The sequence below is a fragment of the Manis pentadactyla genome, chromosome 1 (genome assembly GCF_030020395.1).
Source record: "Manis pentadactyla isolate mManPen7 chromosome 1, mManPen7.hap1, whole genome shotgun sequence".
NCBI lineage: Eukaryota > Metazoa > Chordata > Mammalia > Pholidota > Manidae > Manis > Manis pentadactyla.
In genome coordinates, this window is record NC_080019.1 from 115,549,334 (window position 1) to 115,571,984 (window position 22,651).

At 39.3% G+C, this 22,651-nt stretch overlaps 1 protein-coding gene across 10 annotated transcripts in view; it reads left to right on the top strand.

The window, feature by feature from the left end:
• Positions 1 to 22,651, top strand: part of MAP3K13 (mitogen-activated protein kinase kinase kinase 13) — a 171,341-nt gene that overhangs the window by 140,802 nt on the left and 7,888 nt on the right. For all 10 annotated transcript variants that reach the window (XM_057500774.1, XM_057500775.1, XM_057500776.1 and 7 more), the window contains 7 exons: positions 45 to 236; positions 3,487 to 3,645; positions 5,307 to 5,465; positions 6,521 to 6,629; positions 13,345 to 13,454; positions 14,227 to 14,343; positions 15,024 to 15,161. In XM_057500774.1, coding sequence (XP_057356757.1) covers positions 45 to 236; positions 3,487 to 3,645; positions 5,307 to 5,465; positions 6,521 to 6,629; positions 13,345 to 13,454; positions 14,227 to 14,343; positions 15,024 to 15,161 — 984 coding nt within the window. The remainder of the gene's footprint in view (positions 1 to 44; positions 237 to 3,486; positions 3,646 to 5,306; positions 5,466 to 6,520; positions 6,630 to 13,344; positions 13,455 to 14,226; positions 14,344 to 15,023; positions 15,162 to 22,651) is intronic.

Here is a 22,651-nt window from a genome sequence, read left to right on the forward strand (position 1 = left end):
TACATGTATTTATATTTATATATATGTTTGTGTTTTCTTGAAAGGGGTGTTTGCACTCAGGCCCCATGTTATTGTATCATCATGGAATACTGTGCCCATGGACAACTCTACGAGGTTTTGCGAGCTGGCAGGAAGATCACACCTCGATTACTAGTAGACTGGTCCACAGGAATTGCAAGTGGAATGAATTATTTGCATCTCCATAAAATTATTCATCGTGATCTCAAATCACCTAAGTGAGTTCTGGGGTTAATTTTTCAGCCACCTTTTATTGCTTTGAAATAAGGAATTTTATCAACTATAGTTGAAGTTTACAGACATCATACTTTCAGTTCAGTTTAAACCAGCACAGAAGCTAATTCTGTTTGCCTGTTTGGGGAGTTGTTGTTGACCTACCTACTTACTTATATGGCAGATATGTCTGGGCACCTGAAACTAGTTTCTCCTTTTTGTTGCTTTTTAAATGTGCAACTGAAACAAAATTAATTATTAACTGAAGTATTCAGTTCCCATCATCTCAGATAATTAATGCCAAACTTTTCCATTTGAAGGCTTGATTTGAAGTTTTCTTAGTATGTTCCCCCAAAACCATTTTTTTAAATGAGTTTCAGAAATGTGTAAACAGGATAAAAATGGATGAATAAGAAATGGAGGCAAAGAGAAAATAAAAACATTAAAACTAAAGCTTGTTCACAAAATGTATGCCATAAGATTCTGTACAGTTGTTAGAGGTGGACTATAAACATGGCTTTGAGCTTCCTAGAGTCTAAAAAAAGAAGGAAATAAATGGTTATAAGGTTCACAGTGTCCATAAGATACTATAAACTGGTTATTTAAGAGAAGCAGAACTGTTTCTAGCTAGCTATCTTGAGAGTAATTCTTTGGCTACTAATAACTGCTCTAAGAGGAATGCTTATTTAGTTCCTCAAATTACATGACAGAAAGCAAGGAAGTGAAAAAAAGGTGTATTTCAGTGCAGTTCCTGTTTTTAAACATTTTTATTATTTCTCATTGTAATTTGGTTTAGAGAAGAATTAATCTTCTTTCAAAAACATTTGCATGGTGCTTTCATGGTTTACAACATTTTTTAATGTCCATTTTCACATCTGCTTTGATCTTAGCAAAAATTGTGTGGGACAAATACAACAAGTATCATAATTCTTATTCTATATACTAAAAACTAGGGCTCAGAGCCCAAAGTCCTAGAGCTAGGACTTGAACCCAGAACTTTTAGACTGAAGACCACTGCATCCTGCCTCATCATGTAGAGGTGAGGGATTCACCATGAATCCTGCCTCTTCTCCATGGAAGATACAAATCAGTCCTTGATTATAAACTTTTTTTTATATCATCAATATACAATTACTTGAACAACATTATGGTTACTGGACTCCCCCTATTATCAAGTCCCCCCCACATACCCCATTACAGTCACTGTCCATTGGCCCTTGATTATAAACTTTAAAGTAGCTTTTATTTATCATCACAGTTTTCAACAATGTTTATTATGGTTGTTAGCTCACTGAATAACCATCTTGTGTTACTTACAAATAAACTTTATTATAGTGTTCACATTAATGTAACCTGGTGCTTTTGTTTTCCCTACATACGCAGAAAGTACACCAAATAGTTGCCAAAGTCAATCTCCTTAACCTTCTTGTTCTCCTTTAGAATTAATTCTAGAGGACAAATTCAGGAAATTAAAAAAATACATAAAATCCTATTCTGCTCTAACTGCTGTCATTTAAAACTTAGAGTAATAAGTTGGTTGCTTAGTAAGCCTTTCCATTATCAGCACCACCCCAAGCCCCCAGCAGCCTTGGCTTCTTTGGGTTCAAGCTAATTTTGAGAAGGCAAAGATCAATCTGACTTGCTGTAAAGAGGGATTTCATTACCTACATTAAATCTTTAGGCTGTGTGACCCACCTTTGTCTCAGAGAAGATTCCACAAAAGTTCATATATCATATCTTCTCTATTCTCCATTCCCTCCTGTCATGCCAGCAGGGCCCATGAGCAGCACAGAAGGAGCAGAAGAGGAAGTTTCTAGTGTTTTTCTTTCTAGGTGTTTATCACCTTTTTTGACTTTTATGGTGACTGATACCATCAATTCTCCAGTTATCTCTGCTATTTCATGATATTTAAATCCTTATGCATTGTCACCAAGACTAACACCATTCAATTAAAATTCCTAAATTATGTGCATGTTACATGTCAGGTACAAAAACCAGACCGATGTGGGTGAAGGTATTCTAAAGCAATTGTAAGCTTATAGAGAGCCTTTTGACACTTGTGGGGAGGAGGACAAATATGAAGTCCCTGGTTCAAACAGAGAAGGAACTGTTTCAAGAGAAGATCTGGGAGGATTGAGAAGTTTTCTTCTTTCTAGCCACTTTGATTCTGATACTATTTGAGTACTAAGCCTTCAGTTGTTAAAAATAGGTCTCTATATCATTCGGCTTCTGAAACCCTGTTCATTAACATTATAGAGTTCTAAACAGGTTTTTTCAAGTGTATTCAGTCTAGTGGTACTCTGGACTCAACTGGTACCAGACTGTATTCATCTTTAAGGCTAGCCAAAGCAGCTCGCCCCAGGTCACATTTCAGCTAACTACTGTGAGAAGTGAAGCACAACTTGTGTGTAATCTATTTAAGCTTAAACTTATTCCTGCTTTCTCTTATCAGCATTAGTGGATCCCAGCATACTAACTAGCCTTTGAATACAATGAGTCCCTAGTGTCATGGTCTAATGTATGATTTTAGTTGGCTGTCATTTAAACAGTGTTTTAAAAGAAGTGTTTTTCTTAGTGGGTTGTCTGAGACCAGCAAAGGTGGAAACCAATAGTTATTGAGCAGGAGTGTTTTACACATCTTACCCCATTTAATTCAAATGAAAATCTTATGAGGTCATTATTACAGACCCATAATCTCTTATCCAAAACTCTTGGAGTCAGATGATTTCAGAAAGGTAACATAGAATGTTATCTACACTCCCAGCAAAGTCTGAGCCAATACTATAATCAGCCACATTCATATTTCTGCAGCAAAACCTATGACAATCACACAAAGTGTGATTGACACACACACAAACGGAAAACTATTGATACACCATTTTCGGAACCTTTTGCATTTTTGAATTGTGGATAAGACTGTAGATAAGATTTTGACTGTGTATAAGATACCTAAATTGTGTCCATCTTACAGATGAGAAAACTGGATTAGAAGAATTAAGTAATTTGGCAAAGGCCACCCAGTTAGCAAGTGGTAGAGGCAGGATAAACCAGGTATGAAAGGCCCACTATGCTATGTCGCCTCACAAGTTTGAATGATGCTATTTCTAGTATATGGCTGATGCCCCAGTAATATTGGAACTTGCAAGCTGAATTCTACAACGCAGGAGGCTGCAGACAAAATCTTCAGTTGCCGATGAGAGTCATGGTTTTCATTAGTACTAATGATCTGGATGTTTTCTTTATTTCTTTTTAAAGTGTTTTAGTGACTCACACAGATGCAGTAAAAATTTCAGATTTTGGTACATCTAAGGAACTCAGTGATAAAAGCACCAAGATGTCCTTTGCTGGCACAGTCGCGTGGATGGCACCAGAGGTGATACGCAATGAACCAGTCTCTGAAAAAGTTGATATATGGTAAGTGGCGCCATCTGTGCCAACTAGAACGTCCTATCCCACTTTCACCATATTAGCCCTTTTCTCCTTCCTCTCTTCTACCTCTCCCAAATATTCTTTATCCTTGCTCACTTCTGGTTGACATCAATCTTATTATCTGAGGTACTACCCAAGTGTGAAGATAGATGGTAAGAAAGATTGGAAGAGGAATTAGGGTGAATATCCATTCACTAAATATCAGTTTGGGGGACCCTCAGAATATGCTGAACTTCACAGAAAACAGAATGTTTACTTCAAACAACCTTTTAGTAGAAAAATCTTTCTGAAATATATTACATAATGCTCTCCTTCTTAAATAAAATACATTGAATCAAGTGCACTTGTTCCTGGTGACTCAGATCATCACTTACATGAGTGATGTACTTTGCTATGGTACAATTATGTACTTTAGACCTATTTGAGGTATATAGGGCTGTTTGCCCTTTTATTAAACAGCCCCTATAGGCATTTAAAAAATCTTTATCAACTTCTCCTCTGAGTCTAAAAATCTTTGCTATTGGCAGTATATTTCCCTGTAGTTGCTTTTCTTCCATTCTTGAAATTGGCTATTGATAACGTTCAGGATTAAAACCAAAATAATAGCATGTATTAAAATTTCATAGGACACCAGAGTAAATAAGGTAGAAATGTGGGATCATTTGTAATTTGGGTAATTATTATCAAAGTGTTCTCCTTTGGGATTATACCAATTTATGTTCTGAAAAGAAATATGTAAAAGTATTTTGTCAGTCTCACCAACAAAATGTATTAAACTTTTGGATTTTTGCCAAATATAGATAGAAAATAATGTCTTGGGTGCAGTTTTAATTTGTGTTCCTCCTCTTGTAGGTTGCACATTTTTTATGTGATTACAAACCATTTGTAATTTCTTATTTGTGTACTATTCTTATCCTTTGCTAAGCTTTCTGATCTTTGTTCTTATCAATTGATAAGAATATTTTATATATTAAGAAGATTAGCCTTGTGTGTATATGAATTATAGATACTTTTCACATTTTCTTATTTTGCTTATGATGCAGTTTTTTTTCCATGCCAGATTTTTTTAAAATGTGGCTTAATTTATCAATCTCTCCTTTTATGGCTTCTGGATTTCATAATTAGAAAAGGCTTCACCACTCTGAGTTTTTTGTTTTATTTTTTAATTTCCCATGTGTTCTTGCAGGATTTTTGGAGTTTCATTTTTCACATTTAATTCTGACTCATTTTGAATTTTTATCTGATGTAAGATGAAGTATAGATTTAATTTTTTCCCCAGTTGTCCCAACAGCATTTATTGAATAATCCATTTTTCCCCTCTGGTTTGAGATGTCACTTCTATCATATACTACTCAATTGCTCTATATGTTTGACCTATTTCTGGATTTCTAGTCCATTCCATTACTCTGTCTATTCATGCATCACAGTTAATTATTGAAGCCTTATAAAATGTCTTAATACCAAGTAGTGATGGTTACCCCTTATTGATTTTCTTTTGCAGAGTTTTCCTGGCTGTTTTTGTTCTTATAGCAGTATTTGGATTTTAAAGTTGAGTATATGTATTTGGTTAAAAATTAATAAAGAACTAAGATACAAACCAGTCATTCTGAAGTAATCTTCTGTCCATGTTCCTGGTACCACTCTAGGTCTTTTGGAGTGGTGCTTTGGGAGCTGCTGACAGGAGAGATCCCTTACAAAGATGTAGACTCTTCAGCCATTATTTGGGGTGTTGGAAGCAATAGCCTACACCTTCCAGTTCCTTCCACTTGCCCTGATGGATTCAAAATCCTCATGAAACAGACATGGTAAGAAATATATTTCTCCTTATATTCACTTCTACCTTCCTCCTCAAAACCACATTTAAAGCTTCTCTAACACTTGCAAGGAAGACTCCAGCATGTATTTGGAGTGAATCACCTGATAGTGTAAAGACTGGGCACCTTGGAGCTATTTATTAATAAAGAATTTGGTGTATCTTGAAATAGAATGCCTTAATAAATGATAGCAGTTATTACTTTACCAGTCCTAAGGGACTATTATTATCAAACAGGTTACTGATCCTGTTACCCGAGGAATGCGTTGTTTCCCGATTCTTGTCTTCTCAAAGGGAAGAATTCAATCAAGAGACAGACTTAGGACAGTTTTAAACAGCAGGAGTTTATTAAGCAAAGCATAAGCACACTTTCATGAGGTGGAGAGCAAGCTGTTTGGAAACCAGAGGCAGCCCTGCTATTAGGCTTAGGTTCGTTTTTATGTTTTTAAGATGGCAGGAAGTCCTGCCCTGCCTCTTACACCCTTTCACAGGTTGATTGACAGCTCTCAGTTACATAATGCTTTTCTTAGTACACAAGCACCTTTACCCATAAGTCCCTAAGCAAAGCCTACAGGGGGGCCAAAACCACAATGCTAATTAGGTTTAGATGTTATTTTAATGAGGTGAGGCTACTTTCAGACAAGGTCTTTCCTTGAGTATGCCCTGTTATCAGGGAACCCTGGGGTCTGGGGCCTCGACAATCTAGGTGTCCTTGACTATCTGAACCTCCTGATAAGATAGGCATCCTTGACTGTGGAACTGGGAACTAAGGAGACTTAGGGGTTGGCCAAGGAGGAGTCTTTCTCAGTGATGCGCTGACCCTTTTCTCCTGCTTACGTCTAACTGTCTACTCTAACAATCCCAGAGATTCTCATTTAATCAATAGTGGTATCTCATAATTACATTTTCCTTTCGCTCCTCAGTATATCAACACTGCCTGAGATATAGCCATACATGGAGTCAGAAATGTTTTTCATGAAGTAGATAAAATCTTCATCCTCCTGGACACTATTCTGGAATGCACAAGTTGTGTCTTTTTACTTTCAGGCAGAGTAAGCCTCGCAACCGCCCTTCTTTTCGGCAGACGCTCCTGCATTTAGACATCGCATCAGCAGACGTTCTTGCCACCCCACAAGAAACTTACTTCAAGTCTCAAGTAAGTCTGGAAGCTTTCTATGGGGTTCTACTGAACAGACAGACTGGGAGCTCAACGAGAAAGAGTAGCCTTTAGAAGAAAGTCATTCTGATTCTTGTAACAATTATATAACTATTCATTGTGAAACACTCATTAAAATACCTCACACATATGACATTTTAGAATTTTTTTTGATAACTAACATGTTACTTTTATTTCTCTGAACATGCCAACTTGCTGAGAATATATTACTGTAGTATTTTTTTTTTGAGAGGGCATCTCTCATATTTATTGATCAAATAGTTGTTAACAACAATGAATTCTGTATAGGGGACTCAATGTACAATCATTAATCAACCCCAAGCCTAATTCTCAACAGTCTCCAATCTTCTGAAGCATAACAAACAAGTTCTTACATGGTGAACAAGTTCTTACATAGTGAATAAGTTCTTACATGGTGAATAGTGCAAGGGCAGTCATATCACAGAAACTTTCGGTTTTGATCACGTATCATGAATCAGGTCAGATATGATTATTCATTTGATTTTTATACTTGATTTATATGTGAATCCCACATTTCTCCCTTATTATTATTTTTATTTTTTTAATAAAATGCTGAAGGGGTAGGTAGATGCAAGATAAAGGTAGAAAACATAATTTAGTGCTGTCAGAGGGCAAATGTAGATGATCAGGTGTGTGCCTATAGACTAAGTATTAATCCAAGCTAGACAAGGGCAACAAAATATCAAAGGATGCAGAAGATTTCTCTCAAAACAGGGGGGTGAGGTTCTAAGCCTCACCTCTGTTGATCCCCAATTTCTCACCTGATGGCCCCCCTGCGACTGTGCCTGTCTTAGGTTGTTCCTCCCTTGAGGAATCTTACCCGTCTCTGGCTAACCAGTCATCTTCCGGGGCCATACAGGGAAATGTAAAGTTGGTAAGTGAGAGAGAAGCCTTATTGTTTGAAAAGGTTAGCTTTTTACTTCTTTGCAGATTTATGCCCTGTGGCTTCTATGCCCAGCATTTGTCTTGAGGTATCTTTACCACTGGAAGAATTATGATACTCGGTAATTTTCGATATGAGGCACGAATTCTACTAAAGGGCTGTAATTAGGAAGGAAGGAAGAAGAAAAGCTATAGAAGTAGCAGACAGAAGAAAACATGGGAAGATTGATTATTTCTTTGACATAACTTCTTGTAGAGTAACATAAGCATGTATAGGTTTTAACAAACTACTAATTAAATTGCATACCCACATTTTAGAATTTTTTAAGCACTTAACACATGTTATTAGCTTATTTGAAAATAACATGTACCAGATGTCATGCTTTTTGTGTGTTCTGGTGAAAAGAAGAAAAAGGGATATGGAAACTGTAATTAAGTATATTTGAATTAGAATCACTGCTGACCTTCATGAAAGTGTTGCTTTTCTTGAGTAAAAAAGCTAAGATAAAAAAGAGGGAAGTTAAGTACCAGTGAGAGCCCATGATTAGACCCAGAGAGAACTCTTCTCTAACTGATGTGTCACCTAGTAACACCAAATAAAATATAATTTGATGTATCTGTTAGCCTTTACTCATTACAAACCATTCCAAAACTTATGGCTTAATACAATAAGTTTTGTTTAGCTCACAGTTCTGAGGGTTGGCAGTTTGGGCCAGGCAGTTCTCCTGCTGGCTTTGACTGGGCTCACTCACATGTCTGCAGTCAGTTGCCAGGTCAGCTGGCAGGCTGGCAGGTTCCAAATGGCCTCATTCACAAGTCTGGTGATTGGCCAGCTATTAGTTAGAGCACCTCAGTTCTCCACGTGGCCTCTTATCCCTCAGCAGGCTAGCTTGAGCTTATTCACATGGTGTCTTCAGGGAAACAAATGCAGGAAGAGAGCAAGCTCCAGTGAACAAATGATATTTAAGCCTGTATGTACATCATGCATGCTAATATCTTATTGGCCAAAGCAAGTCACAGGCCAACCCAGATTAAGAAACAGACTCACCTCTTGATGAGAGACTCTACCACAGTACATTATAAGGGAATGGGTGCACAGAGGGGAAGAATTTGTGACTATTAAATAAAAATCCTGTGAACATTACAAGGGCTAGTGGTCTGTTTAAATTACTATCAATAGGGATAGGGAGTAGTGGGAGACAAGGATCCATGACATCCTGATCCCTACCAGACCCAAGTAATAGCAAAAGAAGTAAAAGTGCAGCATTTCCTGAGCACCCACCCTATGTAAGGCACTGTGCAGTGCAGCTCAGCACCCACAGTCAGTACCCTCACTTGTACCATCTCACTTTTATCAGCATATTTAGTGTGAAAAGTGGACTCAGAATAGGAAGAGTTCTTTTGGAGCAAGAATATGAAAGGGAGACAAAGGGGTGGGGAGGAGAAGGAAGGAGGAGAAAAATTTAGTACATTGAATGTCTTTTAAGATTCATTAATTCTTCGACATTTTTCCCCCCAACATAAAATTCTACCTCTCCTTAAATAGCCTTATATCTACTATCCTCGCTAGTTCCTAGAATTTTTGATTGTCAAATACAAGCTGATTTATCTGATTTGAAATTCAGACTATCTCTGGCACATGGTAATAAAGTGTTTATAAACCAGCTAGTGAGGTACTAGGAAGAACAACAGACCTGAGTCTAAACCCCTGTCCTGTGATCTTGGACAAGTCACTAAATGTCTCTAAACCTCAGCTTACACATCAAGCAGTGAAGATGGTCATATCTTCCTTGCAGAGTGTCAGTGAGGAGCAAATGAGACAATAAAAATGCATCTGTACTGTAAACTGTAAAGAACAGTTTAATTGTAAGATGCTATTCATCTCCCACAAAGCTATACAAATTAAGCCTCCTTTTGGTTGTCACATCCTGGGTACTTTTCTGGTGACCTCCTGACAAGATAGGATGGTAAGCAGGGATCTCCTCTTCACTGTGTTCTCACTTTATGCTACTCCAGTGTTGAGCACATGGTTTTTTGCCTTTTCTATAACAGTCTATACCTCAGGCCTCGCCACTGACAAAAATCCTCTCAGCATCAGTTCTCAATCAATGCTTTTTAGCCACTGGTCTCCACCTTCACCAAAGCTGCTGGCCGAGAGTGCTGCCAGGAGCCCAGCGGACTCCTTCCTGAGGAAAACGCTTCAGCTGTTTCTCATCAACAGCACTTGTGTAAAGATGCAGCATGTACAGAACAGATGAACAAAGCAACCAATTTCAGTATGATATGAGGTGTTTCCAAAGCTTCCCTCCTTTACAGTAACCCAATTTCCCAAGTAGGCAATTATTATTCCCGGTATTCAATTATATTTGATATGAGTCTTTAGAAAGCATTTTCACCTGGCCCCAGATCCCAGCGGCCATGTGGGCCATGTGCCCTGCTTTAAGGTCCTTGATCACTCCCTGCCTTTGCCCCATTCTGTTTCCTTCTGAGTGCCCCTGTGACCACTCAGAAATTCAGGGCTGGGAGTTGCAGAGACACTGAGCTCATTAGAGGGATAGACTGTGCTGCCTTAAGAGTAATCTCATCACGACCGAGTAAGTGGTGAGGCAGAGGCTGAGCACTTACCTAGGGAGGCAGTAAAGAGGACTAGTGGGACTAGTGACAATCAAGAGGTGGGCTTGATGTCCTCTAAGTCTTTTTTTAACTCAGAATCTATGATTTCCACTACTTAGTCCCCCAGCATCCTGCTACTCTATTCTTCAAGCTAGGCTGGAACTGGCTCAACTTCTTTTTTTACTTTTTAAAAATTGTGATAAGATATATACAATATAAAATTTGCCATTTTAAGCATACAATTCAGTAGCATTAATTATATCAACAGCAATGGGAAACTATCACTGCTGTCTGTTTCCAAATTTTTTCATAAACCCATTAAGCAATGACTTCCCGTTCCCTTCTCCCCACAGCTCCTGGTAATCTCTGTTCTAGTGTCTGTCTCCATGAATTGACCTGTTCTAGACATTTCATTTAAGTGGAATCATACAGTATTTGTCCTTTTGTGTCTGGCTTGTTTCACTTAGCATGTTTTCAAGGTTGACCTATGTTGTAGCATGTGTCAGAACCTCATTCCTTTTTATGACTAAATAATATTCTGTTGTATGGATATACCACATTTCACTTTTCCAATCATCTGTTAACTTCATTTGACACCTGTATCATGGGAAAGAAAAGAGCATCTCAAATAACCTCCCTTTAATGTCTGCTCTGCTTTCCACTGACTCTGACTAGACATTGCAGTCTCCTGCTGAGCACCTGGTGTTACTTTATTGGTCAGCACTGTTTTCTGCTAGAAGACTGTGGTTCCCAACTGGCATCCACTGGATGCTGCCATATTTTTAAGGTACTGCCATCACCCACCACAGCTGCCCTTTCCTGATGTAACCAGAACTCTGGACATCTCAAGATTCCAAATCTACTCATCGGTCTGTTTACACAGTAAACTCTGACTTTTCCTGTTGAGCTACTTTTACTTTCTTTTCCCTGTTGAGCTACTTTTACTTTGTTAAAGGTAACAGAGCAGCGCTGGCTATGCCCTAATGCTTGGCAGGAATTTTAATGAAATAGTGGGAAATGCCTCTCCACTCCTACGATGGTAGCTTTGTTATAGGTCAGGGTCATGTGGGACCTCTCCTTCCATCATAACATGTTTTCTCTCAGAAGTTCCTCAGTCTCTGTGCAAATTGGCTTCAGGACTTCACACCCTCCATTTCTTCACATATGCCCAAATTTGTCTGAATTGCACATTAAGTACAAATTGGAATTCCTGTTACATAAAGACCCTAAATATATGTGATGGAACTCTAAAACTAACATCTACCTGTAACACAATACCTTTAGGAAAACACATTATTAATCAGTATCTGGTGTTTTCCCACATATCCTGTTCTTTTGGGGAACTTGTTTTTGGAAATATACTTTCCTATTAGGTTTTAATCTTAAAAGGTTCTATTAAGTTTCCAATTCCCATAAGCTAGACAGCAGGAGGTTTGTTTCCCCTAGAATTAAAAAATCTGACCTGTGATGCGTGATTCCTCACCACCAGAGGAGGTGTTCCTTTCCTGGTCCCTTCCGTATTGGACTGAGATGCCCTGACATGTTTTTGCCCAAAAGTGGATGCTTTAAGGCCCAAATTTGGCCCTCTCCCTCATCCTTTTTGGTTTAGCTCTTGATTGTCAATCCTTGGCCTTTTGGAACTTAAATACTCATCCTACGTCACGACCAGTGATTGAGAGAACATCATTACCTGGGACCCAACCAAACCTGCATTTATGGCTGAGATCCCATCAAAGACTGTTGCCAAACAGTGGGTGCAGCACTGTGGATTTTGGCTTTCTAATGACATGGTTTGGCAGGTTTGGTGCCCAAAAGTCAGATGACTGACAGAAATCTCTCTCCAATGGTCAGTCAACATACATATATATGAAGGTTTAGCATATTATAATCAGATAAGCAGGATGGTCACTTTCTAAATAATTACAGTATAATTTCCTCTATAAACATGAGTGAGGAAGAGCAAATTTGGGAAGAAACTTGCAATTGCACAGTTACTTCAGCATACTTCTTTGATCTAGAGAGAGAGCATTGTTAACATGAATCCAAAGGTAGTAGAATAGCTCCAGAAAAAGACCAAACAATTAGAAACATTTAGTTATACATCTAGTCTTCACTGGGAATTATCTTAATCTTATTAGCTTCTTGGAATGGTAGTCTCTACATACTTTGAGGAAACATTTCCTCCAGCTGTTTTTCTAGAAACTGCCTATAGACTCTATCCCAGCAATGGTTTTCCTGCCTGATAAGATTGGCTTGAAATTCCATGCCCTGTGGGAAGTCCAGTGTCCTAACACTTCTGTGAATTTCTGGGAGAGTTATTCTTTCATGACCACTCTAACTTGGCCTTCCTAAAGTTCTTGGCCCCCATCCCTGCTGTCTTGTGGCCGTTCCCTTTATCTTTGTCCTATCATTGACCCAAAAAGGAAGTTCAGCATTTTTCCAATGCTGAAAATACTCATCCAAAGTCACAGTGAATGTCAGAGGCTTTACTAAAGGTTTAGGAAATTGGAAGAGGCCTACATTTTGAACAAGTTAAGTCACATATTAAACATTCATCCCTGTTCTAAACGTTTTGTCAGACCACTAAATTTTTTAGCCATACTCTTTCTCTTGCCCTCCTTCTCTTTTTCTGGTCTTTCCCTTGCTCTCAAATTCCTGTATATTTCCATTTTAGTCCCATCTCCTGCTTTTCATACCCCTAAGTCTTCTACTCCAAATATTTTTTCAAGATATTTTCATAAACAAAACTTCAGAGAATTCGGGTGCCAGTTATAAAGACTGTCAAATTCTCAGTGGCACATAGTTATACCAAATGGTTAATCAAGAACTGTTCTTTCTGAACAGACTATTACAGCCACTGTCTTAGCTTAAAGTTGAATTCTTTTGTTCCAGAGGCGATGGCTAGTATGCCAACTGTGATGTTTCTGGTGGCCAGCACTGCATGGAAACTGGAAAAGAGCATTGCATGTTGGACAGAAAATGGGGTGGGGTATAGATGGGGTATGTGAATGCAATAGCATGAAATAGTTTGCTATCAGCTAATATTTATTGAGCATCTGTTCTCTAAGGTTCTTCAGTAGAAGCATGCAGGGGAAAAAAATCTTACACGTGATCCTTTTGCTACATCAGGGATTGAAACTCCTGGAATATTAACAAAGTCTAATTTTTCCTTGCCCAGGCTGAATGGAGAGAAGAAGTAAAAAAACATTTTGAGAAGATCAAAAGTGAAGGAACTTGTATACACCGATTAGATGAAGAACTGATTCGAAGGCGCAGAGAAGAGCTCAGGTCGGCTGATCTCTCCTTCACTACCTCTTCTCATTCACAGATCTTCAGATACTAGCAGGAGCCCTCTTTATGAATCACATTTCACTTTCTACACACCTTTCACCTCTGCTATGTATCGTTCATCTCTTTAAATGTTGCCCTAAAAGTTAGCCCTTCTTTATATCACTGCCTTATCTTTTCCCCTCCAGTCTGTCATCATTCTTTATTGTGTCTTTGCAACAATGATTCCTGGAGTGATGCTCTTTGTTCATTCAGCACCTATCCCAGGTGACTTAGGCCAGAAACTTACAAAATGTACTCCATGGTCTCAGATCCTTATAATTTATTAAGGGATTCAAGACACAGTCATAGATAACCACTGTGTCAGGCAACATCTGTGCCATCACAAGTATAAATGAGTGATCATGGTATCAGAGTTAGCTGTATATTTCCATTAACATATGAGCATATTATACTATATTCTTAAGATATTGCCAACACTACACAGAAAAGGCTACAAATCATACATGTATGACATTCAGATTTATCTTTGGCCCTCTTGTCTATTCTGTATAGCTGGATATGGCCCTTAAGGATAAACCAAGTAGAAAGCTTGGATTTCCCATCTCCCACTCCGTCTTACCTGAGTCATTGTATCAGACGAGGTAACCTTAAATTTAGAGGGCCCTCAGACAGATGCCTTTGAGATAAACTATCCTGGCTCTTATTTCATTAGAGCTGTCCTTTGTTCTCCCCCAAGTTAACTTCACTGATCCTTTGTTTTATTTGATAGGCATGCTTTGGATATTCGTGAACACTATGAGAGAAAACTTGAGCGGGCTAATAATTTATACATGGAACTGAGTGCCATCATGCTGCAGCTAGAAATGCGGGAGAAAGAGCTCATTAAGTATGCATCCACACCACTGTCTGTCTTACTGCGTTAGGACAAATCAATCAACAGAAATGTATGACTCTTCCGTGTTGCTGCTACTCAAAACTGGCATATGGTTTATGCATTCACCCTTACGGCATGTGCTGTGTGCAGATCCCTGCCCCTGTTGAAGGTTACAGTTGAGTGGAGTTGCTGCAGGGCTGGTTATAGGGGAATGTGCACTTGACAGGCATTTGCAACTTCACCCTCCTGAGTAGGTCAAGAATGGGCCCTCCTTCAAGAAGAGCTGGATGGGTGGGAGCTTATTGCCCCCTGGGGAAGTATGGTGGCTGATGACAGTGGTTTAAGGTATTCCCAACAATGACAAGAAAAGCCTGTGGGACTGACCAGAATAGCAACTGAAAATAAGTAGGTCCTCTACATCGTTTTATCTCTCCCATGAGGTGTATTGAGGAAGGGAAGGTCAGCCTCTGCTTTCGAGTCCACCAATCAGCTAAAGAGCAGAATAAAGTCAAATTCATTTGATTTAGTATCTTTTTTTCCCTTTTTTAACCTGAATAGCAGCCTTGTTATTTAAGTAGCCTTTATCTGTTAAGTATGGCTAGAATCTGTGAGTAGAATTAGCATGGGAAAACACTCTGCCCATCTTTTCTGTCTGCAGTGACTGAGACGTGGCTTTTTCTTCCATTCTGTAGACGTGAGCAAGCAGTGGAAAAGAAGTATCCTGGAGCCTACAAACGACACCCTGTCCGTCCAATAATCCATCCCAATGCTATGGAGAAACTCATGAAGAGAAAAGGCATGCCTCACAAATCTGGGATGCAAACCAAACGGTGAGACACCTGTACCAACCTGATAGATAAATGGGAAAATAGCCCCCTAAAAGTCCATCATCAGATGACTGTGGCGGGTGGCCACATTGACCTCATCATTACCATCCTGGCCTTTAGATAAAACACAACAGGAAAGTGATAGAGTGTGTGTCATGAACCTGAGGAAAATAGTTTTTACTATCTGAGGCATATTTATTATCTTTGCATGGAATAGTAGTGAAAAGAGAAACTAGGGGCCTGACAGACCCAGATTCAAATCCTAGCTCTCCCTATTATAAGTTGTGTGATTTGGGCCACATCACTTGACTCTTCCAACTCCATGGGCTGAAATGATACATAGGCACACCTCAGCACCGCACTTTGCTTTATTGCACCTTGCAGATACTGCAGTTTTTACAAACTGAAGGCTTGTGGCAGCCCTTCAAGTCAAGCAAGTTTATTGCTACCATTTTTCCAACAGCATTTGTTCACTTCATGTCTCTGTCACATTTGGTAGTCCTCACAATACTGCAAACCTTCTCATTATTATATTTGTTATGGTGATCTGTGACCAATGGTGTTTAATGTTACTCTGGTAATTGTTTTGAGGCGCCATGAACCACACCTATATAAGACAGTGAACTCAGTTGTGTGTATTCTAACTGCTCTTCCAAATGACCATTCCCCCATTTCTCTCCCTCTCCTTGGCCTCCCTATTCCCCAAGACACAATAATATTGAAATTTGGTCAATTAGTAGCCCTACATGGCCTGTAAGTGTTCAAGTGAAGAGTCACATGTCTCACTTTAAATCAAAAGCTAGAAATGATTAAGCTTAGTGAGGAAGGCATGCCAGGATAGGCCAAAAGCTAGGCCTCTTGTGCCAAACTGTTAACCAAGTTGTGAATACAAAGGGAATGTCCTTGAAGGAAATTCAAAGTGCTACTTCAGTGAACATACAAATGATAAGATGAAACAGCCTTGGTTATGATATAGAGAAAGTTAGAGGGGTCTAGACAGAAGATCAAACCAGCCACAATTTTTCCTTAACCCAAAGCCTAACCCAGAGTAAGACCCTAACTCTCTTCAATTCCGTGACAGTTGAGAGAGGTGAGGAAGCTGCAGAAGAAGAGTTTGTGCCAGCAGAGGTTGGTTCATGAGGTTTAAGGAAAGAAGCCATCTCCATAACATAAAGGTGCAGGTGAAGCAGCAGGTGCTGGTGTAGAAGCTGCAGCAAGTTACCACAAGATCTAGCTAAGATGAGTAATGAACATGGCTACACTAAACAACATATTTTCAGTGTAGAAAAAACAGCCTTCTATTGGGAAAAGATACTGTCTAGGACTTTCATAACTAGAAAGGAGAAGTCAATCCCCGGCTTCAAAGCTTCAAAGGACAGGTTGACTCTCTTGTTAGGGGCTAATGCAACTGGTGACTTGAAGTTGAAACCAGTGCTCATTTACCATTCCCCAAATCTAGGGCCCTTCACAATTATGCTGTGCTCTATAAATGGAATAACAAAGCCTGGATGACAGCACATCTATTTACAACATAGTTCAAAAAATTTTTAAGTCCACTGTTGAGACCTTCTCAGAAATAAAGATTCCTTCCAAATATTGCTGCTCATTGATGATGTACCTGGTCACCCAGAAGCTCTGATGGAGATGGACAGCTAGATTAATGTTGATTTCATGCTTGCTAACACAACATCCATTCTGCAGCCCCTGGATCAAGAAGTTATTTAAACTATCAAGTCTTCTTATTTAAGAAATACATTTCATAAGGCTATAGCTGCCATAGATAGTGATTCCTCTGATTGATATGGCCAAAATAAGTTGGAAACCTTCTGGAAAGGATTCGTCATTCTGATGCCATTAAAAGCATTTGTGATTCATGGGAGGTCAATACATCAACATGAACAGGAGTTTGAAACAAGTTGATTCCAACCCTTATAGACTACTTCAAGGGCTTCAACACTTCAGTGGAGAAAACTGCAGATGTAGTGTAAATAGCAAGAGAACTAGAACAGAAGTGGAGCCTGAAGAGGTGACTGACTGGCTGCAACCTCATGATAAAACTTGAATGAATGAGGAGCTGCTTCTTATGGATGAGCAAAGAAAGTGGTTTCTTGAGATGGAATCTACTTCCGGTGAAGATTATTGAAATGATAACAAGGAATATTACATAAGCTTAGTTGATAAAGCAGCAGCAGGGTGTGAGAGGACTGACTCCAATTTTAAAATAAGTTCTACTGTGGGTAATATGCTATCAAGTAGCATTGTATGCTACACAGGTATTGTTTGTGAAAGGAAGAATCCATTGATGTGGCAAATGTTTTAAAGAAATTACCACAGCCACCATCCTTATCAGTGAGAAGACAACACTGAGGCAAGACCCTCCACCAGCAAACAGATTATGACTAGCTGAAAGCTCAGATGATGGTTAGCATTTTTTAGCAATAAAGTACTTTTTAATTAAGGTATGTACATTGTTTTTTTTGACATAATACTATTGTACACTTACTAGACTACAAGATAGAGTAAACATAACCTTTATCTGCACGGGGAAACCAAACAACTCATTTGACTTTCTTTATTGCACTATTCACTTTATTGTGGTGTTCTGCAACTAAACCTGCAATACTTCTGAGCTATGCCTATAATTCTAACACATAAGATTTTTAAATTTATTTTGGTATCAATATACAATTAACATGAACAACATTGTGGTTACTAGATTCCCCCCATTATCAAGTCCCCACCACATACCCCATTACAGTCACTGTCCATCAGCATAGTAAGATGCTATAGAGTCACTACTTGTCTTCTCTGTGCTATACTGCATTCCCTGTGTGCCCCCCTACATTATGTGTGCTAATAGTAATGCCCCTTTTTCCCTTTATCCCTCCCTTCCCACCCATCCTCCCCAGTCCCTTTCCCTTTGGGAACTGTTAGTCCATTCTTGGGTTCTGTGATTCTGCTGCTGTTTTGTTCCTTCAGTTTTTCTTTGCTCTTATGCTCCACAGATGAGTGAAATCATTTGGTACTTGTCTTTCTCCACCTGGCTTATTTCACTGAGCATAATACCCTCTAGCTCCATCCATGTTGTTGCAAATGGTAGGATTTGTTTTCTTCTTATGGCTGAATAATATCCCATTGTGTATATGTACATCTTCTTTATCCATTCATCTCCTGATGGACACTTAGGTTGCTTCCATTTCTTGGCTATTGTAAATAGTGCTGCGATAAACATAGGGGTGCATATGTCTTTTTCAAACTGGGCTCCTGCATTCTTAGGGTAAATTCCTAGGAGTGGAATTCCTGGGTCAAATGGTATTTCTATTTTTAGTTTTTTGAGGAACCTCCATACTGCTTTCTACAATGGTTGACCTAATTTACATTCCCACCAGCAGTGTAGGAGGGTTGCCCTTTCTCCACATCCTTGGCAACATTTGTTGTTGTTTGTCTTTTGGATGGTGGCCATCCTAACTGGTGTGAGGTGATATCTCATTGGGGTTTTAATTTGCATTTCTCTAATGATTAGTGATGTGGAGCATCTTTTCATGTGCCTGTTGGCTATCTGAATTTCTTCTTTGGAGAAGTGTCTGTTCAGATCCTCTGCCCATTTTTTAATTGGATTATTTGCTTTTTGTTTGTTGAGGTGTGTGAGCTCTTTATATATTTTGGATGTCAACCCTTATCGGATATGTCATTTATGAATATATTCTCCCATACTATAGGATGCCTTTTTGTTCTACTGATGGTGTCCTTTGCTGTACAGAAGCTTTTTAGTTTGATATAGTCCCACTTGTTCATTTTTGCTTTTGTTTCCCTTTCCCATGGAGATATGTTCATGAAGAAGTTGTTCATGTTTATATTCAAGAGAGTTTTGCCTAAGTTTTCTTCTAAGAGTTTTATGGTTTTATGACTTACATTCAGGTCTTTGATCCATTTAGAGTTTACTTTTATGTATGGAGTTAGACAGTAATCCAGTTTCAGTCTCTTACATGTAGCTGTCCAGTTTTGTCAACATCAGCTGTTGGAAGAGGCTGTCATTTCCCCATTGTATATCCATGGCTCCTTTATCGTATATTAATTGACCATATATGATTGGGTTAATATCTGGACTCTCTATTCTGTTCCACTGGTCTATGGGTCTTGTTCTTGTGCCAGTACCAAACTGTCTTGATTACTGTCTAACACATAAGATTTCTTTTTCTTTATTTTTGACCTCTAGTGTTCAGAATTGGATTAATTATAATTCCTGATTTATGCATCATTGGTCCATGTTTGTCCCACTTTTATTTAATCATTTAGTTAGTTCTTTTTAACAATGTAATAAGTGCCTAATAATAATAAATAATAAATCCACCACCAAAAACAAAAGCAAGGGCTTTGATAATTACCTAGACTTAATCATATGGTTCCCTTCATTCCACTCATGCGTGGAACTTTTATGAAGTTTAAATAAGACAGACATGCAAAATCACCTCACAAATTACAAATATTCAAAAAATTGGTTTTGGATGATTTTTTAATTGCCCTTTCCTTTAATATATCACATTTTCCTTATTATTTGTTAACCTTAATGCTCTTGCAGTCAGTTTTTATTAGCAAGCTCTACTAGAGCCTCATTCCTCTCAAAAATGAAGAGTTGCCTCTATCCTAGCTAAGCTAATGTAAAGGAAAGAAATGTCTCTAAACCTGGGATGTAGACCCACCAGTGAGACCTGAGCTAGATGCAGTAAGAATAAAAGTAATGACAAAATGCAAACCAATAATATATCTTAAGGCTTTCAGAGTGATGGCTGTTCTACCATAGCATGACTAATATATATATCTAAACTATTAATGAATAACTACATAAGTTAATTCCAATTAATTCCAATTTTGCTTTTACTTATCGCCCCTGACCATCTTCTAGTCAAGTTCTTTGAAACTGTTTTCAGATGGCACCTGGCAAAACCCTCCAGGAACCCCAACACCTGTTTCTCTGGGAGTACCGGAGACAGAGTGTACTCACTGGCTCCTCCCTGCCTTCTGTTACAGTTAAAACTAGGAGCACTGAGGGAGAAAATAGCACTGTTTAATTTTTCAAAATATGAGCCCATACTTACTTTTACTTTGTGAGAAATGTGTTTGAAAGAGTTTGCCACACCATCAGACACTCAGCCAACAAGCCAACTGAACTTATCCAGGAAGGCAGCCTAGCGTGGGTATCTGAGCTGCAAAGAATTGTGCTTTCAATTCACTGTCCCTGGAAGGATTTAACTTTCAGGTTATTTGGATAGTCCAATGATTGTCAAGTCCGAAGTCCAGTGCCCTCTGAGGAGATCAGAGAAGAGAAACCATCCACCACCCTTTAGCCTAGGTTTCAGTTTGTGTTTAGTTAGGGACTAAAAAGAAGAGAGTCAGAGTTCAATAATGGACCCACCAAGCCTGTCATAAGTGAGTATAATCCAATACGAAAATCTAAATGTCTCAGAAAAAGGAGAAGCTTGGAGTGGGGAAAGAACTCTTCCTTGTTGTCAAAAGGTGGTTTCAGGTTGTGAGTTCTGCCATTTACTCCTTTGTGATGGACACAAGCCAGCTACCCATTTGATCCCTCAGGGCCTTGATCTGTAAAATGAATATTGTAATGGTAGGAAACACGTGTTTCTAGGTAAACTGTAAAGTGCTTTGTAAACTGTGAAGTACTGTATCAATATTATTGTGTGATTTTTGTACTGCCAGGTTCAATAAAAGAGACTTCACCTGACTTAGGACCCTTTCCCCTCAAGTGTCTTTTAAAGCACCCCCTCCCCAGTGGCCAGCCAGTCACTGTATAAGTAGATGCCACTAATGCCCCTAGAGAGCTCTTGCCTCAGTAAAAGCCCCAGGACCTCCTCAATCCAGATACCTTGTGTGGCACAAGTTGGCCAACTGAGCACAGAACTGTGAATCTGAGACAGAAAGAGGCCAAGAGCAGCACAATACCTACCAACCTGATCAGAAATCAACAGCACCTGGGACTTCTGTGCTAAGACAAGCCTGTAACTACTTCTCCTCAGAGAGAAGAAAACCCCATGTCCTACAGCCTGATGCCTACAAATTTCCTATGAGCCCTGGCTTTTCAATGTATGGTCCTTAGTTCAGTATCCCCTGAGAGTGTGTTGGAAATGCATATCTCAGACCCCATCTCAGACCTACTCAACCATTTTGATAAGCTCCCAGCTGATTTCTAGACACCTTTAAGCTTGTATTCTACCAGTAATGAGCTGTGAGACCACAAGCTACTTAGGCTGGTCTTTAGGTTCCTCATCACATGGGGTGGGTATGGTAGGCAGGACTCTATGTGGTTTCCCAGCAAGGTCTGGGACACCCGAGGGCTTGTGGACAGGAGTTTCAGAGATGACTGCAAGGGTAGAAAGGATGAGGAGTGGGGGAGTCTTGCAGGGAGAGGCTTCTGCTCTCCCACCCCCTCCAACTGTTCCACTAGATCTGGGTTTTGAGGGCAGAGGGCTGAGATATAATTGACATGTAATGTTAGTTTCAGGTATACAATGTAATGACAACATAATGATTCCGTATTTGTATATACTGTGAAATGATCACCACAATAAATCTAGTTAATATCTATCACCACCCAAAAAATGGGTGAAAAAAAATGAGAACTTTTAAGGTCTACTCTCTTAACAACTTTCAAATATACACTGTGGTATTATTAACTATAGTTGCCATGCTGTACATTGTATCTCCAGGACTTATTTTTTTTATAACTGGAAATTTGTACTTTTTGACCCCCTTCACCCATTTCACCCATCCCCCACACCTCACCTCTGGCAACCACCAATTTGTTCTCTTACTATATCTGTCTTATATACTGATTTCTCATAATAATTCATTTGAGAAAAGGATTCTGTCATTAAAAAAAAAAAGCTTGGGCCCTCCCGTTCTGAAATCTCCTGCTGATTTGGGTCTGTCTGGTATCAAAGGGTGAGGCTTCTCCCTGATGGGAAGGAAGGAGTGGGAGTACCTGATGTCCTATGCTCTCTGCCTCAAATCAGGTTTTCAGTTCAAAAACCGTTATTGTTTCCTAAGGGCCTTGGAGTCAGTGTGCTTCAGGCTGACCTTCAGGCTCTGGCTTCCTCCTGCATGGGGCCTGCATGACAGCCCCGTGGGCCCTTGGAAGCAGGCTGTGAGAGGAACAAATTCCTTTTGAGAGTCAGTACAACGCCACGTTGCTCCTCACGTGCCCTTCCCTTGCTGGCTCTGCTCATCTCCTGGGCTCTCTACTCTTTCTGCCTCTGCCCCCACCCCTTTTATCTCCTTCTGTAAACCATTTTTGAGGACCTACTGTAAGCCAAAGACTTCTTGCTCGGTTCTTTCACATACAAAGATGGGTAATGACATAGGTTCAGCCCTCAAGGACAGTGTGTCTAGACCAGACTCCAAGTTAGCATCTTGCCTGATTAACCTAAGGTTTCCTTCTCTAGTAGCAGATCTCTGACTTTTGTGGTTCCTCATGGGATCTA